A 24874-nucleotide genomic window follows, 5' to 3' on the forward strand; every position below is an offset into this window, starting at 1 on the left:
TATCGAGCCACATCTGTTTCTGATAAACCATTGTTGAGATGTGTTAACTCCAAACTGATTAAATCGTCAGCTCCTTCCACTTTTTTAATGTGCTTTGAAAATACTTTTATATGTACATGAATTCGTCTTCTGTTTGTGCCGCCTATTTTCCGAACACCTGTGTGGGTATAAAAGGACCATGGGCCCGATGTAGGTAAAAGGGAATTTCCGATTCCAAAATACCGAGGCGGGCCGATTCGGTATTCTGAAATCGGAAAACGAGATGTAGGAAACAAACAGCGAAATAATAAGGAATCGGTCGGCATCGGTAATGTGAATCGGTACGTACCGAATCAGCACGGACCGAATCGGAAACTACCGAATCGCCTACCACCGAATCGGAACTAGCCGAATCGGCTACCACCGAATCGGAACTAGCCGAATCGGCTACCACCGAATCGGAATTAGCCGAGTCGGAAAAATCAGATTCGGCTATTACCGAATCGGAGGTATGAAAACACACCCATGGCCAAAAAGCCCATAGGAATGCATTGAAGAAACCGATTCGGCTATCTCCGAATCAGATGATACCGATTCGGATTTTACCGAATCGGTAATATCCGATTCGGAGATAGCCGAATCGGTTAAAGCCGCTTCAGCCAATGAGGTGGCTCCCCCTCCCCCTCCCAAACAGGGAGTGGCAACCCTGGCAGGTGCAGCCAATTAAGAACTTTCTGGAGAGCCTGCCTGAGCTGAGCAGTCACAGTTAGCAGCAGTGGGAGTAGGAGGTAGTGAACTGTTCAGACCAAGATGGCAAACCAGAGTGAGAGCCAGAAGTCCAGCCAGAAGAGGAAGCCTAAGTTCAGCAGCACCGAGCTGCAGGTGTTGGTTGAGGAGGTGGTGAGGGTGCACCGGCAGCTATTCGGAAGGCTGTCCCTCAATGTGCCAGAATGCACCAAGAGGAGGCTCTGGAGCGATATCGGTCAGAAGGTCAACGCTGTGGGTGTCACCCCCAGGTCCCTGGATGAGCTGAAGAAGCGCTTCTACGACATCCGCAGCCTGACCAAACGGAAGATGGCAGAGATCCAGAAGCAGGCTGGAGTCACTGGTGGTGGCAGGAACCCGGCGCCACCCCTCACCGAGCTGGAGGAACTGGTCTCCAGCACCATTGAGAGGGAGAGCGTGACCGGAATTGGGACCCTGGACAGCTCAGCCAGAGCTACAGCTACAGGTAAGAGGCATGCGCATCAGGACACACCCTACCAGACACCTCCCCATTAGACACAATGCATAGCCAAACCCCAGCACAGTACTGCAACCAACATACAAGAGACAAGCATCATGGTACATCCAGTCAGCAGTAGGTATCAAAATATGGCAGTGCAGAATCACAAGACATGAAACAGTGGAACACATTCTACGGAGATGCTAGGACATGTGGAATGCTTTAATTGTACTGACTGTAATACATCGGTACTCTATTTACAAATGCTTCTTTGTACCTAGGGGCACCATCAGGCGGACAAACACTGCCAAAGGAGGCAGCAGCACCATCTACCACTGCACTCGCAGGGCCGAGCACGAGTCAGGCTGCCGAGGAGGAGGAGGAAAACACCATAGGCCTGGATATTGAGGGAGACCTGGAAATTGACTTTGATGCACTTCACTCCCCACAAATGCAAAGCACACCCTCCTTGCAATTCTCCCCAGAGAACTCCCCGACAAGGGAGCTCTTTCCACCTACACCAGCTCCTGCCACTGTGGCTCCAGTACACCCTGTCCTGGGAGCAGGGGCTCAGGCCCCGGCCAGCACCACACCCCCACCAGTGGCACCCCAGCCCACGCAGCAGGCGGGCAGCAGCAGTACCCGGCGCCGTGCCATTCCCACCACTGCAGACCCAGCACGGGAGGCCAGTGTGTTCCGGGGCCTCGAAGGCAATATGGTGAAGATCCAAAGGCAGCAGGCGAAATCCATCATGGCATGCCAACGCCAGCTCCTGCAGCACAACCTGCAGATGGGGGAAATGGTGAAAGGATTTCAGGCCTTTGTGGCTTCCAACAAGGAGGCAGTAGCAGGTTTAGGCAGGCTAACCACTGCCATCACACAGTTATGTGGCAGAATCGAGGAGCAAGAGGTGGTGCGCAGGCGGGATGCCCGGGTGCAGAACCGCTCCTTGAGCCGCCTTGCTGCAGCAACGGCACAACTCTGTCAGCGTGGTGCCAACATGGAGTCTAGTCTCGCTCAAAATACCGCAGAGTTGACAAGGGGAATGGCCCGCATCACGACAGCAATGGAGGCCTTGATCATCTCTAACACTGCCGCAAATCCTGCCCTGGACCTGGGGGATGCTGGGGACAGCAGCAGCCGCAGCAGCCCGGCCAGCGCTGCGTCAGAGCCACGCAGGAGCACCAGGCGCTCCGCAGATGCCGCTGGTCATTCTGAAGGGGGTGAGGGACACCACAGTGGGGCTGCAAAGCGCTCAAAGAAATAGCCTAGCAAGGGCGGGTGAGGCAACCTGGACCCTAGACTTTTGTTTTCATTGACATTACACCTTTGTTTTGTTGCACATCAGTGCAGTAACTGTGTAGCAACAGTATTAAAAATTGCTTATTCAACACAACCATTCACCTGTCTGTGCATTTTTACTCACTCAGAAATAGTTTGCTGTTATCTCCTCACGTCTATGTCTCCCATCACTTGGCGTACACACCCCAGCTGGCTGTGTTAGTGGCACAGCTTCGTCGTCATCATGGTCCTCGTAGTCACTCAACTCCACCTCAGTGCCCTTCTTCACCGCAAGGTTGTGTAACATTGCACAGACAGCTATGATTTTGCAACAGGTGATGGGGGTGTACTGCCTTGCACCTCCACTCTTGTGCAGGCATCTAAACCTGCTTTTCCAGATGCCGAATGTCCTTTCCACAACATTCCTGGTGCTTTTGTGGGCACGGTTATACCTCCTTTGGCTGGGTGTAGAGGGGTTGAGGTAGGGGGTGAGAATGAATGAACGGAGGGCATATGCACTGTCGCCTAGAAGGAAAAGGGGTAAAATTACTTACATGCATACATGTATTTCACTTTGCTGTTTTTGGTTATGGGGGGCTGATGATGTGTCTCACCTAGGAGGTATCCTTCTCCAAATTCCCCAGCCATCAGCCGTGCATAGATGCCGCTCTGTTGGAAAATGTAGGAGTCGTGGGTACTACCCGGAAATTTTGCTACCAGGTCTGTGATGATGCATTTCGCATTGCAGATCACCTGTACGTTGATGGTGTGAGTGGACTTCCGATTGCGGTAGATGTATTCTGTGTCAGATGGTGGGCAAATCGGAATGTGTGTGCCGTCTATGCAGCCAATGATGTGGGGGAATCTTGCCATCTGGTAAAAGTCTGCTTTGGTCTGTACAAGTTCTGCCTGGGTTGCAGGGAAGGAAATGTAGTGGGCCATCCTCTGGATCATGGCATCAAGGAACTTGTGGAAGAACCTTGACAGGCTGCTCTGGGTCACCCCTCCTGCCACAGCGACTACACTTTGGTAGCTGCCAGACGCCAGCAGGTGTAGGCAGCATAGCACCTGCACCTGCACAGGGATTGCGTGTGCCCTTGGGGTGGGGTGCTGCAACAGGGGTTGGAGGTCCCTAATGAGGTCTGTGATGGTCTCTGAGTCCAGCCTGTACCGCTGTAGGATCTCTGCATCTGTCAGCATGACCAGGGTGATACGTTGTCTGTATACCTGCTCCTCTCTTTGCCATTCCCTCTCTCCTTGCTGCTGTAGCCGTAGCCGCCTCGCTATGACATAAAAAGCTGCCATCCTGCAAGTTGCAATGCATTTTGGGGCTGTTTTTATGGGTTGGAGTTGGTTACCACCTGATCGTAATCCATGGTAATTTCCGAGTGGATTCTACCGATTTTGAGCCAAAATCGGTGTTTCTGTGTCTCCCTACATCTCCCCATCTGTCCGAAGCGGGGATTTTCCCGATCGGTGAATCTACCGAATTGGTAGGTTCTCCGATTCGGCTTCTGTCCGATTCGGTGTCACTACCGAATCGGTACATGCACCGATTCGGCTTATGTCCGAATCGGTGTCACTACCGAATCGGTACATGCACCGATTCGGCTTATGTCCGAATCGGTGTCACTACCGAATCGGTACATGCACCGATTCGGCTTATGTCCGAATCGGTGTCACTACCGAATCGGTACATGCACCGATTCGGCTTATGTCCGATTCGGTGTCACTACCGAATCGGTACATGCACCGATTCGGTGTTTGCATCCGATTCGGTGTGTTACCGATTCGTACTGTATCCGATTTTCGGTATGTACGTATCGCATTCTTTTACATTCGGTAATCATTCCGATTCGGTTTTCGCTCCCATTTGTACTTTTTTTTGTGCCCTACATCTCGATGCCAGTATACCGATCGGTAAGGGCCCAGATTCGGTATTTTCGGCCGTTACCGATCGGTAACGGCCTACCTACATCGGGCCCCATGTGCCTTCCTACCTGGGGGTGACTCTGGACTCTAAACTCAGCTGGAGAAACCACATAGAGAAGACCTGCCAGAAAGCAGCAGCCAAACTGGCTGCATTATACCCACTCCTGAAGACCAAGTCGATGCCCATGCAGAGCAAGGTGCGAGCAATCACCGCAATAATTCGACCAACTATGACATACGCTTCACCAGTTTGAAGTGGTGCCGCCCGCAGCTTCAGAAAGACCTACAGAGACTACAGAGCAAGGCCCTACGGATTGCAGCAGGTGCTCCTATGATCCCTCGAACAGCAGACCTCCACAGAGACCTAGGCATTGAGATGTTGGACGACCATTTCCTCAAACTCAACAGGGCATTCTACAAAGGATTGGATCAAAAAGAAAACCCACTGATCAGGAAACTCGCAGACATCTCTACAAACCCACTTGACCGCAACGCAGCATCCAAAAACTCATCAGTGCCTGAAGGCAAAGGCCCGGCCGGCAACCAAAACCCTTTCACTGTCTGACGGAATAATCGCCTCGGCAGGCACCCAAAACTGAACACTATCAGAAGGTACTAGATAGACAAAGACGAGACTCTTTGAGGAAACATGCTGACAACTCTGCAAACTCAATTGACCGCTACCTGCGGCCTATCACTGAGCTGACCCTGTGATACAACCACAAACTGTGACAAAGCGCCACACATCAATAAGACAGCCATAACAGCGACTAAAAAATTCAAAATGAATGTGGAGTAATGAGGCTACTGCTTCGGTATCCAAAAACTCACCACTGTCAGAAGGAATCTGACAGACGAAAACAAGACGGTAGACGTTCAGAGTGCTACTTCATGCATTGCCGAAGGGTATTTGCTGAATGTAGTTGCACCCCATGGGATATTAATAAACTTCGTCTTTTCTATTCCAGTTTCCGTGCCAACTTCTATTTTAAGATTCACAGGTTTTAGCGGCATGACTAGGCCTTGCTGAAAGTGGATACAACATTGTGACGCAGAAAGAAACATTTATACTATGTGCATACAATTTAAAACCATAGAGGGGTAGGAAAGCCATATGATGGAGAAAAAATAGCATCATGCATATACAATTTACAGCGGAGGCTGATGTTTTGACGGCTTCTCTTACCTTTGCTTCTGTCATGTTTTGTCGCGTCTTGAAAGGCTGCGGTTTTGCTGAGTCTGGGGTGTTTTGGGTGCGGGCGCCGCCGCCTCCGCGCCTATGGTATTGGGGCAGCAGTGACACCACGTCGAGTGTCAGGAGTCCTCCTCCGCTCGAGCAATCAGTTCATAGTAAAATCGATGACGACACTCTGTTTGTCACTGCAGCACAGGCAGGCAAAAGAGAGCGTGCTCACGTCAGTGCCTGCATTATATGGGAACCGCGGGGGCTGACCAAACCAAGCCCAGGGCCTTCATTGGTAGAGTTTTCGTGGTATATAAGAATGATGGTCTTGGGAGACATCCCATTGGCTAATGTATTAGTTTCAAGGCTTAGTGATAGCAAGCCTGCTAAGTGGTGGCATGTGGGGAGTGTGGGCGGGCGTGCCCCGAGCATGTGTAAGTGTGAGTGTGTGCACTAACAATTAACAACAGAGAGAGATGGGGGCGGTGTTATAATATGTGCAGAGGCAGGCCCAGAATCGTATCTGCTGTGAGTGACCACTTCTAATCATTCTCCTTAGCGCGCCCTGAGCTCTGATTTGTCACTGAGAGGGTGATCGCACCATACTTTGTACTGTTAATCATACTCAGCATGTACCCGCGCATACGGTATGAATATGCTTTAACGTTACGCGTCGCAATAAAGCTTCCGTGTGACGTCATGTACAGCATTCTGTAAGCGAAAGGCGGCAATGTTTCTACTTGGTTTAAAACATTTATTTATGTATTTAATGTAGATACTAAGGGCAGACATTTGGGATGACTATGAATTTTTTTAATACTTTTAACAATCATATAATACTTTTTAAAAAATTACACAAATCGCGGCGGAACGTCATCCGTACTCGCATTGTAAGAGCACGGTAAGCACAGCGTAAGCGTACACAAAGCCATGTGACTTTAAAAGTAGAGATTTGATTGGTTCGTAACTTTTCCTATTGCGAATCTTGAAAGTTCCGTCCCATTATAATTATTCGACTTTGACTTGCTAAGAAGAAGCATTTCTTCTGAGAATCTTCTCAAATAGAAGGAAGTTCACCATAATAAGAGCAATGGACTCATCTTCCAGCAGTTCTTCAAAGGGAGATTTCCTTTCCTGAAGAACCTTCAAAGAAGAGGAAAGAAGCTCTAATTTGGAAGTTTTTTACTTTTCCAGAAGGGCAAAAAAAGGTTAATGCTCCAAAAGTAACCTGTAAAATTTGCCAAACAACTCTTTCAAGGGGTGATCCATGTAAAAAATACTCCTTTGGCCCAGCAAATATGGTGCGACACGTGAAGAACTTGCACCCCAACAACCTTGCTCGAGCTGCAAGGCGCAAGTTGCACGAGAACCCACCTGCTGCTACACCAAGCACATCAACTGCAGCAGCAGCATTTTCAGCAAGCAGTCCACACCAACAAATTGATTCTGACTTTGCTAAAGTTAAAATACTATGCATTTATTGCGATAAACTTTTGTGTTATGTGGAACAGTCTATGGACCTGATAAAACGCAGGATGCAGGATCATTGGTGTCCTCGACATTAGTTAATTTTTTTTCATTCTAAAAAAACAAAAAAAACTGTTCTTTTGAGAACTACCTTCACTGGTCAAAGAAAGAACTATATTTCTATGTTAGTGTGTAAAAGTTTGTCAGAATGAACGTGTAGATCATAAATGAATGAATGAATATATTACTAGTGTATGGAGAATATGAAAGTGCAGAACTATAAGGAAGTGCTACAGCATAAATCTATGAGGTGTTTACCTATAGTATACTGTAGTTTGTCTGAAGCACTTGAATGTAACATATGTACATAAATATGTTACAAGTCTATGCTACAATTTGCGCTGCTGGTGAAACTGCCTTGGTGAATTTGTATGTGTTAGGGGCGGATTTACAATTCCCTTGTGCCTCTTTTACACAGCCATTGCGTCACTTTTGTGACACAGCTGTGGTGCAAAAGATGTGCCATGGTGTGTGCTATTAACAATGTGATGCATCTGGAGGGTGCATTACATTGTAAAGCCCTGCGCCAGAAGAGGCTTTCCTGTGCAGAAGGGGGTGCAGCAATGCCTCCTAAAAGTGACTGAGTGAAATGTATAACATTTCATTCAGTCACTTTTGAGCTTATGCTGCATCAAAACCTTGCACATGCTTGTAGCAGGTGTAAGGATTGACACAGCATTGTGAGCATAGGGCCCCAAGAGCATTGCTGGAGCTGTGTAATACTTGCAACCAAAGTCAAGCAATAATTAATCCAAAAATTACTTTGCAATTTAGTTTTGTTATTATTTTATAATAAGAATATGAAATATAATCTAAAAAATAAAATAAATATAAATATTTATATTAAAAATATAGGAAATTAGTATAAAAAGAAAGACATAATAATTAATACATTTGTAAATTATCATTTACAAAACCTTGGAAATTCACTGAAAAAACCATAGGTTTCACACATGCTATAGTTAGAAATTAGCATTTAAAAAACCTTGCAAATTAATTGAAAAAAACATAGGTTTCACACACATTATAGTTAGGAGTTAGCATTTAAAAATCCATGCAAATTCATAAAAAAAACATAGGTTTCACACATGTTATAGTTAGCTGAACATTTCTTTCATACAAAACCTTTGAAATTCCTCCGTTATAGTTAGCTCAGCTAACTTTAACTTGCGCGCCCGTAATGCACTGCTGATGACGTCACATATTACATCAATCATGACATCACTGATGACATCTTAAATGACATCCCTGATGACATCATCCTTGTGGAAGACCTCCTCTCACCGTAATTTAACCTTTGATTCACACAATCAAAAATAGAAACTAGGAGGAGGAGCTTCGCGCGCACCCAAGATGGTCGCGTGAGCACAGGGCTCCCGGACCCTCGCCACCTCCATCGACTATCCTGTACTTTATCCTGGTTCGGACGACGGGTGTTTATTGGCGTAGTTCTACTGATCATTTATCTGTTACAACAAACTTTTTTGGACTTCGGGGTCCAGAGCTACAGATCGCCGCAGTTTTCTGGCCTGCTCCAAGGTGACGCCCCGAGCTATCTTGTCTGGCCTGCCGTCCAGTAAGTGAACAACAACGGACTGCCGGACTTGCATGGGCTTGGCGACCGCTTTTGGTTTCGATTCCTGTCCGGAGATCAACCTGACTTTGTTAGCTACGTAGACAGCCGGACGTGCCTATATTTTTGGTCTTTCCGCTTCTGATGCCGATCTGTCGTGGCTTTCAGTTCTGAGACTGGCACCACCTTCGCCCTTTTGGTCCTGCATTTGCCTCCGCAGTCACCATTTTCACCCGACAACAGGCGACCCGTACGGGTCCAGGATCTAAGATGGCCACCAAGCCAGAGAGTGAGAGGCGCAAGACTAAACCGAGCATTCGAGGGAGTGCTTTGCAAACGAACATTGTGGACCGGTACACCCTTACTAAAGGATCGCCGGGCGCAGCATCTAAACCCTTGACGACAATGCCGGAGGACTCATCGATTGTGGAAGAGCCCTCGTTGCGGGATGTCATGGGCGCCATTACCGGTATGAAGGCTTCATTGGGGCAACAATATGAGGCCTTGACTCTCAAACTGGATACTGTGTCGATTGATGTCAATCTGATCAGGGCGGATTTGGCGAAGACAAACGAAAAGGTCAAATCCCTGGATCTCAAGACCACTAGCCTGGTCACTGACGTCTCTGACTTACAGGCTGAAGTCGGGAATCTGCGGAAAGCTAATGACTATTTCTCTGGGCGCCTAGAGGACTATGAAGGCCGTGCCAGGCGCAATAACATCCGCCTGATTGGGGTCCCGGAATCATCGACTGCTGCCTCGACGGACTTATTGGTGGAAGACCTGGTGCTGAATCACTTGGCGCCCAAGGGTCTCAGCAAGTTTTTTGCTGTCGAGCGTGCACATAGGATCCCCGGCGGCACACCTAAATCGGGTGCTAACCCACGACCCATCATTGCGAGGATCTTTCATTTCCGGGACAGAGACGCTATCCTGCAGGCTTCGAGGCAGTCTGGTCCCATTGCCTTTGAGAACTCTACTGTCAGCTTCTATCCGGACTTTACACAACAGGTCCAGAAACAGAGGCTGGGGTTTCAAGGGGTCAAGAAGAGACTCCGGGAAAGGTCTATGAAGTATGCCATGCTCTTCCCGGCCCGTTTGCGGGTGGTTCATAGGGATCGTACTTTTTTCTTCGACCATCCTGGGGTCGTGAGTGACTGGCTTGACTCGCTGCCTGCGGATCAAGAACCTTTTGAGGACTCTGGCAGATCGGATCGGGCGGACGGTGGCCCGACGGAGCAGGAGTAGATGTTGACTTTGACCCCGTACCCTTCACGTTGGCTTAGAACTGTGCTAATGCTGTGTCATTAATGTTTGCAAGTATCAGTCCTTTTGGGGGTGGGGGGAGGGTGAGCGAGTCCTTTCTCCTCCTGGGTTTTCTTTTCGTAGATTAGTTGGGCGGTTGGGCGACAGGCACACTGCAAGTTTATGGGGCTTTTTGGTCTTCAGCAGGGGTGCGGGGTGGGGGGTATAGTTGTTTTGGCATTGTTGGGGGGACTGGGTTGTTGGTTTGAATTTTATTGTTATTTGCAAGGCGAAGGAAGGGCGAACTCCTGTTTTTTGCAGTTGCTTTGGGTGTGGGGCGGGGGAGGGGCTGAATTCGGGGATGGGGGGTAGGGGACTTCAGATATTGTGTTGGAACGTGAACGGGTTGGGGGATGGGATCAAGAGGAGGGTGGTGCTGCAATTGCTGAAACGTTTGTCTCCTGATGTTGTCTTACTGCAGGAAACTCATTTGCTTGGCAACAAGTGCTACGCTCTGAATAGGCGTGGTTATCGCCTTGTGGCGCACTCGGGTTTCACTTCGGGCTCCAGAGGGGCGGGCATTCTGGTTCAGACCTCCCTCCCCTTGGCCATTGATGATGTCATACTGGATGATAAGGGACGATACGCCGCCATTGTGGGGCGCTGTGAAGGGAAGGTTCTTATTTTGATTTCCGTGTACGTGCCCTCGGGCCTCCAAGCCACCACATTCGCTGATCTGAGTGGACTTATCCTGGGTCTCCCCGAGGGTCTGCTTTTGGTTGGGGGTGATTTTAATGCGGTGGTCTCGGGGATGTGTGACCGTCACCCTCCCAGGGAACTGCCGAAGGCCCAGACTTGGTTGAGTGACTTCCTAGAGACGCTGGGGCTCACTGATTGCTGGCGCTTGCTTCACCCGGGGCAGTTGCAATATACCTATCATTCTGGTGCTCATGGTAGTCTCTCGAGGTTAGATCATATATTACTGCCCTCGGCCCATGCATCCCTCATACGGGAAGTTAAACATCTGGCAGGGGGTATCTCGGACCATTCTCCGCTTTGGCTGGTGGTTGATGCACGGCGGGGCTCGGCGGGCCGAGTCGCTCCGATTAACCCCTGGTATTTGAAGGACCCCAGGGTCAGGGCTGAGCTGGTTAAAACACACGATTGTTATTTTGCGGAAAACGTGTGCTCTGTTTTCTCCCCAAGTTTACTTTGGGAAGCTTACAAGACTGTCATTCGTGGCCAGGCCCTCTCGTTGATTGGTAGCGTGAAGTTGGCCAACCGTGCTGAGATGGTTCGCCTTGAGGGGGAGGTCACAGCCCTGGAGGGGTGCTTGGAATCTGGGGTCACCGCTGAGGGGTTACATCTATTGGAGTTGAAACAACATGAATACAGGGCTCTGGTCACGGAAGCTGCTAAGGAAATGGGAAGGGAACAGCAGGGCCGCCTGTGTGATGTGGGTGATAAGGCTGGGAAATTACTTGCTTGGCTGCATAAGATGGAGAATGCAAGTCGTGTCGTCCCTGTGATTGTTGCGGAGAATGGAGAGTGCTGTACTGACCCTGCTGATATTGTTACATGTTTTGCCGATTACTTCCGCGAGGTGTATTCCCAGGTGTCTGATCGATCTGAGCAGGACTCCCACCTGCTATTGCGGGATATTGCACTTCCCCGATTGCCTGACATTGATAGGGATGCTCTGGATGCGCCGCCTACTGTGGACGAGATTGCCGCTGCTGTCCGTTCGGTCCGATCCGGCAAGGCTTCGGGCCCTAATGGGCTCCCCATTGAGCTATATAAACTACGCCCGGACACGCTAGCTCCACATCTGCGCTCTATGTTTCTCGAGTCTTTGGAGGTGGGTTCTCTCCCACCAGACCAGACACTGGCCACTATAGTCGTAATCCACAAAGATGGTAAACCTCGGGATCGCTGTGCCTCTTTTAGACCCATTTCGTTGATTAATGCGGAGCCTAAAATCTTGGTCAGGCTGCTGGCGACACGTTTGGCGACTGTCATTGGGGACCTGGTTCACCCTGATCAATCCGGCTTTATACCGCATCGCAACACGGCGCTTAACCTCCGAAGGTTGCACGGCGTCTTGGCACGAGCCGAGACGCTACGTGAGCCCGCCATCTTGGCGTCCTTGGACGCTACGATGGCGTTTGATACAATAGAATGGCCGTATTTGTGGGCGGTTCTTGCCAAGTTTGGTTTCGGTCCGGGGTTCGTTCGGTGGGTCAAATTGCTTTACGCCGGTCCCGTGGCTCAGGTGGTGGTCAATGGTCGGGTCTCTGCACCTTTTGCACTGGGCAGGGGTACGCGACAGGGCTGTCCCCCTTGTTGTTTGCTCTCGCCTTGGAACCGCTGGCGGCCTGGTTGAGGTGGGAGCCGTCCCTGAAGGGCATTAGATGGAATTCGGAGTTTGAGGACCGTGTATCTCTCTATGCTGATGATATTCTGCTGTATCTCACATCTCCCCGTGAATCCCTCATTGTACTGTTCGATGTCCTAACGTCCTTTCGCAAAAACTCGGGTCTTGTCATCAATTGGTCGAAGTCCTGTGTATACGTCCTGTCGGGAGGCGCCCCTCTTCTGCCAAGTGGTTGTCCTATCGCGATTGTGCGAGATGGATTTAAATACCTAGGCATTTTTATCACTCTGAAACCTGAACTGCGGTTTGACCGGAACTTGCTGCCCCCTCTTCAGCGCCTTCAGGCAGATGTTGTCGCTTGGGGGAAACTCCCTCTCTCGCCCCTAGGTAGAGCGGCATTGTTTAAGATGATGTCACTGCCCCGCTTCCTCTACGCATTGCAAAACACACTTGACGTTGTCCCGGCTAAATATTTCTGTGAGGTTGAGAGTTTACAGAGACAACTGGTGTGGGGGGGTAGGCCCCGGATCGCCATCGCTAAACTGTCACTCCCGTGGTACGACGGCGGCATTGCTTTGCCTGATATCCGTCGTTAGTATTGGGCGTCTCAATTGGGGGCAATAAATCATTGCACGTATGGCCCTTTGCCGAATCCGGCCTTCGAGATGAACAAATGGTTGTTACCGGGGGGTGACTATAATAGAGCCCTCTACTCGAGACTCACCCCTCGAAACGTAACGGGCCCCACTAGGACGGCTGTCCAGGTGTGGAGACATGCTTCCATGGCGCTTGGGTGGACTGATAAATTGACTCGTGCCACCCCACTGTATGCATCCGATAGACTTGGCTCTCTCTGGCAGTCGAAGGGGTTTGATAGGTGGGACTTGATAGGTATCAGCAGGATTGATGACGTTTGGACCAGGGGGAGAATGAAGATGTTTGAGGAATTGAAAACCGACTACGCTCTGAGCGATCGCGAATTTTTTCGCTATGCGCAGGTCCGCCACGCGGTGCTCTCGGTCTTCCCTTCGGGTGTGGAGATTCCAGAGTCGTCCCCGCTTGAGGACAGGGTACTGGACGGACATGTTCCTGATAGTACGATTTCGCTTATTTATAAAAAATTGATCAACTCCAGGTCTGATCTCCTGTTTCGCCTTAGAGAGGTCTGGATTGGTGATGGGCTGGAGCTGGACGATGAGGACTGGCAGGCGGCGATCTCCTCCCCTAAAGAGGTGGCCATCCAGGCGCGTCTTAGATTTGTGCAACTTAAAATCCTGCATAGAGTGTATGTGACTGGTCCCCGTTTGGTACACATGGGCTTTTCTGTGGATGGTTTGTGTCGGCGTGGATGCGGTCTCCTGGGCACTTTTTTACATATTATTTGGGAGTGCCCTGAGATAGTGCGATTCTGGAACCGTGTGCACGAGGTGATGAGTGAGGTTACGGGGGTGCGATCGATGCCGGAGGCTAGGAGATGCTTGCTGAATGTATGGGAACCGAACGACTACTCCGTATCGCAGCTTCGATGTGTGACCTTGGGCAATATGATCGCCAAAAGAGACATTGCGCAACTGTGGGGCGCTCAGGGACCACCCGGGATTCGGAAATGGAAACAAAACATGGACTGGTGCATGTTCAGGGAAAAAACTGTATATATTTCTCGGGGTACTCCCCGAAAATGGGGGAAGATATGGACTCAGTGGAACACTCACCGTGGCGATATATGTACCCCCCCTCTCTCAGACCCAGATGTTGCACCTACGTCCCCGTAACCCGAGGGTTCCTCCACTTACTACTGTGTATTGGATACATTTTGTTCCTTCTGCCCCCCCCATGCGAGACTCTTTCTTGATGAAACATACGCTCTTTGGTTGACCTTCCCGCTCCCACACCATGTAATGCAACGTTGTTTATATTGCTGTCTTCTCTTTTTCTTTATTCCTTGCAAGTTGTTTGTGTTTGTATTTATAAATTAATAAAAAGTTTAAAAAAAAAAAAATAGAAACTAAAATTTTCAAAAAAATGGAGATACCAATTCCAGTTAGAATAACCTATTCAGTAATTCCAAAATCTACATACACATCCACTCATTCACCAACAGTTCTATATAGTCAGTCATACATGTACTCACTCATCATATATACTCATACACTTATACATCCTGTAATACACCAACACTCATCTATAGAGTTACTCACACACATAGTCACACATGCAAATAAACTATCAAACATCCATTTACTTGCATATACAGCTATACACCCACCACTACACTAACTTCTACAGAATTGTACACTTACTTACTCTCTTAAACAATCAATTATAGAAACACATACTTATTTATGCAGGAACTCTTACAATCCCTCGCTCTCACATATAGGGCCAGATGTAGGAGAGCAAATACCGGTCGGTAACGGCCGAATTCGGCCGTTACCGACCGGTATTTGGGTTTTCAGATGTAGGGGCCATTATTTTACAGAATCGGTAAATTTACCGATTCGGTAAATCCAAATGTAGGTGACACTCCTGAGAGTGTCACAGGCCCTTAAGAGTCGGTATTTTACCTCACAATCCTATTGTGTGGTACAATATCGAATCCAGGTGTGCATGCACATCTGTGCATGCACACTGTGCAATGTGACACACAGACATGCCCTTAGGGCATGTATGTGTGCCACATGTCACACATGCCTTTACCTCGGGTGCTAGAGGGTGTCAAAATGACACCTTCTGCACCCTTGCAACATTTGGTATTTACCGATTCGGTAAATACCGAATCGGTATTTCCCATTGATTCCTATGGGCGTCACAGCCCATAGGAATCAATAGGAAATACCGATTCGGTATTTAACGAATCGGTAAATACCAAATGTTACCGATTCGGTATTTCTAATTTAAAAATTAGCTACATCTCCCTCCTTCATATTTACCGATTCATAAATACCGAAATGGTAAAATTCGGTATTTATGAGTCGGTAAATGTCCCTCACCTACATCTGGCCCCCAGTCACTTATGTACATCAATAGTCACATATACTAGTTTAAAACATATGTAGTTACTCATAAAGATACTATTGAGACAGTCATTCACTCACTAACACACCCATACACACACTCATCCATCCATACAGTCCTGCACACATGCTGTCTTCAAAACACATACAAACAGTGAGTCAGTCATTCATGCATCTGTGCGCTAAGTAATGGTCCCCACCGAACCATACAGACACTCATTCTGATACTCAAATAACCAACTAATAACCCATATACACACTCATGTAGCTACTCGTCAACCCATGCAGCCACAAAGTGAGACACTGATACAGATATTTACATATTTAAAGATTACTCGCTAATACACCTGTGCAAGTTAAACAAGCTTTATTCGACGATTGTCATAAAAGCATATAAAACATATAAAAATACATCAGTAAAAAGTAATAAATATTATTAAAATACAAATTCTTAAAATTCATTAGTAATACAACCGTAGAGGGACTTATTACACATGTTACGTAGCCAGAAACCTTTCACACCCAAGTAAGGAGATTATACTACCATCAGTCTACTTCTAATTGTCCATGCCCAACCTAAAAATTTGGCCGTGGCAATGTACACAGGTGGGTTGGTACAGGTACGAATTATTCTGACAGAAACCAACCCACTTCTAGTGCCTAACAATCTGCACATAGGGCGTAACCAGATCCGGCGGGGTGCTGCATACACAGGACATTCAAACGGTAAGTGATAATGGTTTCAATGGGGGCTGGGCAGGCCGGACAGCCAAGCCTGCCCCCACTGGTCCATCGGTTGGTGAACGCTCTTACTGGCAAGCACCCAATTCTCATTTGAAAGTAGAGCTTGCGATCTAGGGGTTTAGTAATGACATCCCAAAATGCTTCAAAGCTGGTCCCATCTTTGAAGTCCAGAAACCTGCCAGTCAAGGAAAGAGGAGCAATGTTCCTAAAAGTTTTAGAGGCCACGGACTTCCAGTACAGGTCTTTTAAGACCTTCTTGGGAGGAAATCCAGCATTCACTGGGTCTTCCCACAATTCCCCAAGGCCTAAATCCCTTAATAGCCCCCGGATATTAACTAGCCACTTGATTTTATGGGAAGTGTCACACCTGATTACGTCCAACAACCCCCTAGTATATGTTTCCAATTCAGGCGTAGTCCATATCCTCCTCCAGTATGAAACTGGACGCAAGGATGCAATGAGTGCTATTGGGCACAGTCCCAAGTCATGGAATAGAGGACTCATGGGGGTGCTCGGGGTAATTTAGTTAGGTCCCTAAGGAAACGATTTTCAGAGACTGACATTCCCCTTAGGTTCTCAAACCCCCATATTTCAACTCCATATAAGGTGGAACTAACCACCTTACCATTATATACTGTTAATACCGGGGCTATCGGTTTAGTAAGGGACCTTGAGTGTTCTAAGCTCAATGCTCCTGCAAGCGGATGATGTTTAAGAGTGGCCAGTTCAACCTGCTTATTCCATGATAGATCATGTTGAATGCAAACTCCCAGATAATTAAAAGCTTAAACCTTCTCCAGAGGTAACTTGTTCATGCATACAGTACCCTTAAAAGATTTAGGTTCATTAAAAGACATAAACTTTGATTTTAAAACATTCACTTCCGAACCAAGGGCGGTGCAAAAGTTTTCAAAAATCATCAAAACCTTCTGCAACCCGCTCGGGGTTTTAGCTATTTTCAGACAATTGTAGGCAAACATTAAAATAGGGACTTTGGCTCCTGCAAGAATTGGGGCGTCAACATTAGAGTCAATCAATATTTTACCACATCATTAATATACATTGAGAACAAAGTTGGCGCTAAAACGCAGCCTTGCCGCATCCCTGTTTCTACAAGGAACTGTGTGGTGACATTACCAGGGCGACCCAATCTGATTTGGGCAAAGTTCTGCTCGTGGAGTTTTTTGATTAGTGAAAGGAGGGACCCTGGCATGCCCATATCATTAAGCACACTCCACAAGGTAGGGCGGGGGACCAAGTCAAATGCAGCCCTAAGATCGATAAAGGCTGCATATAGGCTACCGCAACCAATTACCACTGTCTTCCAGTACAGCATAGCGAAATGCAAGACCTGGTCGACTGTGCTAATTGAGGTTCTAAAACCTGCCTGCAGATGGGATAGGATATTCTGATCCTGTTCCCACACCAATACCTTGTTGAGAACCAGCCTACCAAAGATTTTTTGGGTGGTATCAATCAGGCTGATTGGGCGATAGTTACCGGGTAATGATTTATCCCCTTTCTTAAATACAGGAATGATTTCAGCCCCATTCCAGGATTGGGGTACGGGAGCTCCCTTGGCAACCGCATTTGCCAAAAGGAGTATGTAGCTGCCCCAGGAATTTTTGTCCTGCAAGAATAGGTCCGCGGGTACACCGTCTATGCCAGGTGCTCTTCCGGGGACCACTAAGGCTAATGCGCAATACACATTGCCTAAGGTAAATGGATCATCCAAAAAAGGTACATAAGGTACCTCTATGGTCGATTCTATATCCTCGCCCCTGGCATATTGAGGTTTAAAATAGGCTACCCATCGTCCTTTGGGACCCAATTCTGAGGCTTATCTGGGTTGCCCTCATTTCCCCATTTAAAAACATTCCAGAACCTTCTCGAATCTTTTTGAGATCCTGCCACTTTTAATTCTTGCCACCTCTGCTCATCCCATGCGCATACCCTTCCATCCTATTACCCTTTACCACCCTAAACCCTCAAAATTCCTTTGCCACCCAAATATCCTCATCAACCTTACAAATACCCTAGCTAACTAAGCCCTCACCCACCCCTATACCTTAAAAACACCCTTGCCCTAATATTATTTATATAGTACACTTACCTGCAAAATACTTAAATTGTGAGTGGTAAAGGCATGCGTGGTAAAGGCATATGTGCTGTAATGGATGCATGGTAAAGGATTTGCTTGGTAATGGCCTTGTTGTGAAGGATGTTTGCCAAGTCCTAGTCACAAGCCGGCTGGACTACTGCAGCGCGCTCTATGTAGGAATCACCTTGCATCTCCTGAAGAGACTTCAGACCATACAGAATTCAACGGACAGACTCATCCTTCGACCACCTTAAGCGAATTCACATCATTCCCCACCTCAGGAAACTCCAAAGGCTCCTCATTCAGAAGAGATGTCAATTCAAGTGGCTGATCCACAGCCACATAGCATACATCAACCACCGCCTGAACTTCAACCAATCCTCCAGACACATGCGCTCCGCCTCCCTCTCCCTAGCTCCCACTCCCCGCATTCGCTGAAGCAACATTGAATGACGCTCCTTCTCCTACCTCACTGTGAAGACCTCTCCCTTCACCTACAGAACTCATCCTATCTGTTGAAATTCAGGATAGGACTCAAGACCTGGCTGTTCAACTGACCCCTCCCTAGAAGCAGGGTTCTCAGCGTCTACATACCCTCACACGCTTTACAAGTCTTGCTTGATTGATTACGTTGAATGGAGTGAAATGAATCAACATTAATATTTGGCGCCCTCTTGAGTGTTGTACAAGTTGCAACTGTTCACAGAAGGATGTGAATCAGGACCTTTTTGTCTTGATGTTGTGAATCAGCTTTATGAGTTATGGAAATGGGAATGCCATTTCATTGTTCGTTAAGCAGTGCCTGAATTTCATTTCGAAATTATATGCTCCATACCACGGTATGTGTTTTCAGCATTTAAAGTTGATTAGGTTCTGTGTTCCCTATACAATTATCGTTCTGATTTTCCTATTACACAAACCAACAATGTTAAACAAATAGTCTCCAAGTAAAATGTATGGCTACCACCAGTATAACAGAAAATGCACATGTCACTTTGCTTTGGCCTGCACATTTCATCATTTATAGATGCACAGGTAACCAAATTAGAGAGTAAATACACTCTTCAATTAAGAGTCCCTTTGTTTTCTGGTCTGGAGTTAGCCTAGACCTTTTGATTTTACTAAAATGATATGTATATCATAATTACTTGAAGGCCTTTCAGCCAACTCTCTTCATCCGTTAGTCTGTTGTGTCATTCACATTTCGTTCCCTCGGTCTATGCATACAGCATGGGGCAATGGGTCAGCCTACTGAAGCCTAAGTGACTACATTTCGCTCTTTCACAACGAGCACATCCGCAAACAACATAGATCCCTTCGATGCCAATGTTTTCTTTTACTTATTACTTTAGTGTTTCCTTTGTGTTTAGAGTCTGGTGTGACTTTCTACCAGCAGCTCATGCACAGGGCGCATTGGAGCTTTATCAGATCCTGCTAATACAATTGCAAATTCCTTTTGGCAAGTGCTTTTCTGACTGCTGCCATCATAGCATACCAGATTGTGTCCATTTAAAACTGATCTTTATAAAGTGTTCCTCTTTTTCGTATGCACAAAATGAGGTGCATTTATAAAAGCAATCTTGTAGGTCATGCTGGTAGGTCTTCTAAATGAGGATTAAAATTCTACTATCAAACCTATGTATCCTGTATATCTGTCTCCCACTGCTTTCTTGTTTACTCTCAGTACTGTTGTGTTGTGCTTATATAGACATTTAACTATTATATTATAAATTAAAGCTGTGCTCTTTATATCTATATATCTCTGCAACTGACTACATATCTCTTTATCTAGCTACCTAATTTTCTATGCAACTCTATCTAGCTACCTCTATTTCTATATCTGGGATTTATAGTGTGCATGGCTACCCGACCAGGGTTTCACAGAACTAGAAGAAACCGTAGAACTAGACCTTTGGTTCCTCAACCAAAAGCAACATTTTAGAACAGCCACGTTTTAAGATGTAAGCCATCTTTTAAGATGTTTACGAAATCCAATTTCTGTATGGGAGGATTGCAAATGAAGAGGAAGGTCCATAAAAGAGCTTTCACCAGCCCTGGCCACTTACATATCAGGACATTGGCCAGGCGCTGCTGGGAGGAATGAAGGCTTCTGGCAGGACAATATAGTGAAATCAGGGGGTGTAGATAGACAGGGCCAATATCCGCCAAGGCTCTGTTAACAAAGCATGGAGTTTTAAACTGGATACATTTGTCAGCTGGGAGCCTGTGGAGGTGCCTAAATTGGGCAGAAATATGAGTGTACTTCGGTAAAAATCACAGTAGAAGAGCCATTGCGTTCTGGATAATCTGTAGATGTTGAATAAGGGCTTTATTTACTCCCAGATATAAAACATTTCCATAATCCAATATGATAAGAACATAGCCTGGATGATGTTGTAGGAGTCATCGCAGACAGAGAGCAAAGAAACTTCCTCAGACATCTCAGAAGACAAAAAAATCGTATTGATCTGCCAGTCAAACTTCAGGTAGCTATCCTGCCATATGCCCAGCTTTCATACCGTTGGTGTCACCATCATGGCCCTCAAAAAGTGGGTGAATTTCCTATTAAAATAATTTCTGCTTTACTGCCATTCAGTTTCAAACAGTTTTTGTCCATCCATTTGACACCGACTATAGGCAGTACTTCAGTTGGGGTATCCCCTTATTATCACAGTGGAAGCTTTTGGCTTGTCTATAATCTGTTACTCTGACGATACACAGAATATTATTGGATTGTGTATCGTCAGAGTAAGAGATTATAAACAAGCCAAAAGCTTCCACTGTGTCCGCTAAGGGACGCATATATATGTTGGAAAGCACAGGATTCAGAGTTGAGCCCTTGGGAATTCCATATCGAATCAGCCTCACTGATGAAGTGGAGGACTTAGATGACACCTGAAAAGAATGATTGCTCAGAACAGAAATGAACCAGTTCAAAGCTGCACCCGAAACCTCACACTCTTCTATTCTCCCGAATAAGTACCCAGTGGGACACAGGGTCAAAAGCCACACTCAGGTCTAGAAGGATCAGGGTACTTGTCCCACCAGAATGAAGAGTGGCGTTAAGCTCTTTCATTACCATCAAAAGGCAGACTCAATAGTATGGTCTGGGTGAAAACCCGATTGAGAAGCCTGAAGATAATGATGTTGCTTGAGATAGTCTAAGAGTTTAGAAATAATATGTTTTTCCCGAATCTTTGCCAAAAAAAGAAATTTGCGTAAATGGACGGACGTTTTCAAGTTTAAATAGATCAAGTGCAAGTGTCTTCAGTAAAGGAAGAACCATAGAATGCTTTTTTTTTTTATTTCAAAGCATTTTATTTTATAAAGAAGTGACAAAGAATAAGAAGTACATAATATAATAAAAGTGATACAGTTGATCCAAGAGGAACAAAACAATCAGAGGCTAAGCTGGAAGCGTAAGTTAAGTAAATGCATTCCTAGAGAAAAGTAGCCTGTTATATGAACTAATTAGGTAAAGGCCATTCTTCGATCAATAAACAATTGTATCACAATCAATTATTAGAATCGGGGGCAAGGAAGGATATAGAGTTAAAGAAAGAAGAAAGAAAGAGAGAGCAAGAGAAAAAATGAAAGGGGAGAGAGGACAGAAAAGAGAAAGAGGAAGAAGAAAAAGAAAAAGAAGGATTCCCAACGGACTAACCGAACACGCAGAACGCAAGACGCCACTCAAACAGATACATCAAAAGGAAACTGAGCAATCAACCCTTTTGATGACAAATCCATATAATCATCCAAAGCTTTCCAGACCCTACTAGAGATAGAAGGAGAAAAGTGAGCTTGATCAACCGAGGTGTGAGCACTACGCAAAAAGGAGACCCAAGCCCACCAAGTATGATAGGAAACAGAGGAAAAGGATTTCCATTCCATAAGTATGACTTTCACCGCAACAGTCAAAAGGAGATCCATCAATTGTAATTCCAATGGATCCAAGGGGAGAGGAACAGGGGCAGCCAATGGACCCAGTAATATTAATGGAAAAGAGAGTTGGAACTCAATACCAAAGATGAGAGAGAGATGTTTATGAATGAGGTTCCAAAAAGGCTGAAGAAGGGAACATTCAAAAAACATATGCTGAAAATCGCCCATCAACAATCCACAGCTCCAGCATAAATTGTCATCTTTGAGATTGAGCGAATGTAGACGAACCGGCGTCCAATGAAGGAGGTTGACAGAGAAAAATTTAGATTGCAGTAATGAAGGGGCAATTTTATTCCGAAGAGAAAGTTTACCAATCAATTGCCAGGTGTCTGAAGAAATATGATCCGTAACCCCATGATCAAAATGATGTAACCATTTTTGTTGAGCAACCGTATGCGTGGGCAGTGAAACAGATGATAAAAAATTATAGATTTTGGAGGCTACGTGACCAGATTTAGTCCAGATATGAAAAAGAGAAATGGTAGAAGAGGTAGGATGAAGATGTACCTTAGCGAGTGCCACTTTAATTTTAAGAAAAGTATAAAAATCTAAGTTAGTTAAAGAATGCTTTTGAGCCAAGGTGGAAAAGGGTAATGGCTCATTGTTAGCACCATAAAGATGGTAAACAAGGGAAATCCCTTTAGCCGCCCAATAGGACATAAGAGTGGGAGTAATATTAAGTTTAATTTTAGAATTCCGCCAAATAGACGACCACCTAGTTTTATGTAAGGGAATTGCCACTTTCTTGTCTACACTCCAGACCGCAGCAATTGTATCAAGAATGATAGAACGAGAAAACCGGATATGTAAAGTAAATGTGGTGCAAAAAGAGGCAGTCGGCAAAGGAGATGCTAAGTCCTGTTCTATTAACAGCCAAGAGGGAACAGGAAGAGGTGGAGGAGAAAACCATAGAGCACCTTGAGAAGCCAAAAAGGCAGTTTGGTAGTTTCCCCAATCAGGAAAATTGCAACCTCCCAGATCACAAGGTCGTCTCAAGAATTTGTAAGCAATTCTAGCACGTTTGTCATTCCACAAAAATTTAGAGGTCAGAACATCAAGTTCACGAAAAAAGGAATCTGATAACTTAACCGGAAGCATGGACGATACAAAATTAACAATGGGTGTTATCATCATTTTAAGAGTCTGGAGGCGACCCCACCAAGAAATGTGTTTCGGGGACCATGTATCCAAAAGACGACGCACTTTAAGAAGAGTCTGAGATTCATTATAGGCAGAAGTGGCGTATAAGGTAGAACAAAAATAAATACCTAAGTATTTTAAATGTGTAGGCTGCCATTTAAACCCCGCAGAGCCCATATGTGACAAAGGAATTGCCAAGGCGATATCGTCTGAGAAAATAAGAACATCGTCCGCGTAGGCAGCAGTTTTAATACAGTGAGATCCAAAAGAAAAACCTTTAATGTCTGGGTGTAACTCAATCAATCTGAGAAGAGGATCAATAGATAGTAAAAACAAAAGCGGAGATAAAGGACAACCTTGTCTAGTGCCCTGACGAAGATTAAAAAAGGACGACGTAGCACCATTAATTCTGATGTTAGCTCTAGGTTGAGAATATAAGGACATTACCATATTAATAAAGGAGTCGCCAAGGTTATGAGCACAAAAGACAGCACGAAGAAACGGCCACGAGACCTTGTCAAAGGCCTTTTCAGCGTCAAGGGCCAAGGCCGCGGCCGGGAGTTGAGATCGTTTATCTGATCCAAGAATATGACAAAAAGTGCGTATATTATCACGCGCTAGACGACCCTTCACAAACCCGGTTTGAGAGGGATGAACAAGATGGGGAATAAAGGATTCCAATCGTTTGGCCAGGATTTTGGCAAAAATCTTAGCTTCCCTGTTGAGAAGAGAAATAGGGCGAAAATTTTTGGGATTCGAATGATCCTTCCCCTCTTTTGGAAGCACTACAATAGTAGCTTCAGCTGCAGTACCAGAGACAGACCCATCTTTAACAAAAGAATCAAAGACAGATTGCAATTTGGGAACAAGCGCAGGGAGAAAGTTTTATAAAACAAAATAGGATAACCATCAGGGCCCGGGGCTTTGCCAGAACGAGTAGCTTTAATTGCGGTAACAATTTCCTCAGGGGAAATCGGGGCATTTAAAAAAGTACGATCATCCTCGGAAACCATCTGCACCGGAACAGATTTTAAAAAATCTTGACATTGCTCAAAAGAGGTTTGATTAGAAGGAGTGTATAAGTTATTATAAAAATCACGAAAAACACCAAGAATTTCCTTCGTCTGACATTTTTTAGAACCCGAGTGGTCCGTAATGGAAGAAATTTGAGAGGACTTAAATGAGGAATCTTGAAATTTTAATGTAGCTGCAAGAATCTTCCCAGCCCGATTCTTCAACAGTAATCTTTTGGATTTCTGCGCTTGTACTCCAATATGGGCTCTTTTGGTAACTATAGTATTATATTTGTATTTTAATTGTTTTATTAATTGTAGGCAGGATGCATCTCTAGATTGTCTAAAGGTAGATTCCAAAGTTGTAATTTGAGTTGATAAATCTGTAAGCTCTTTTTTAATAACAGAATTCCGTTTGGACATACATTTAATAACCTGACCACGGAAAGTGCATTTAAACGAATCCCAGAGGACAATTGGGGAAGAAACTGAACCTTCATTCTCATGGAAAAAAGTTTCTATTGCATTAGAGAATTCATTAACTTGAGCAGTATCATGTAAAACTTCCGTATTTAATCTCCAGGAGCGAGCACGGGATTGA

At 45.9% G+C, this 24874-nt stretch overlaps 1 protein-coding gene across 1 annotated transcript; it reads left to right on the plus strand.

Annotated features, from left to right (window-relative positions):
• Nucleotides 1-906: 906 nt before the first annotated feature.
• Nucleotides 907-24874, plus strand: LOC144822793 (uncharacterized). The gene is made up of 3 exons (XM_078680681.1): nt 907-1210; nt 1486-2138; nt 24857-24874. The coding sequence occupies exons 1-3, from the start codon at nt 1054-1056 to the stop codon at nt 24872-24874; spliced, it is 828 nt and encodes a 275-aa protein (XP_078536807.1). The 5' UTR covers nt 907-1053.

The sequence above is a fragment of the Lissotriton helveticus genome, chromosome 3_1, assembly GCF_964261635.1.
Source record: "Lissotriton helveticus chromosome 3_1, aLisHel1.1, whole genome shotgun sequence".
Taxonomy (NCBI): Eukaryota; Metazoa; Chordata; class Amphibia; order Caudata; family Salamandridae; genus Lissotriton; species Lissotriton helveticus.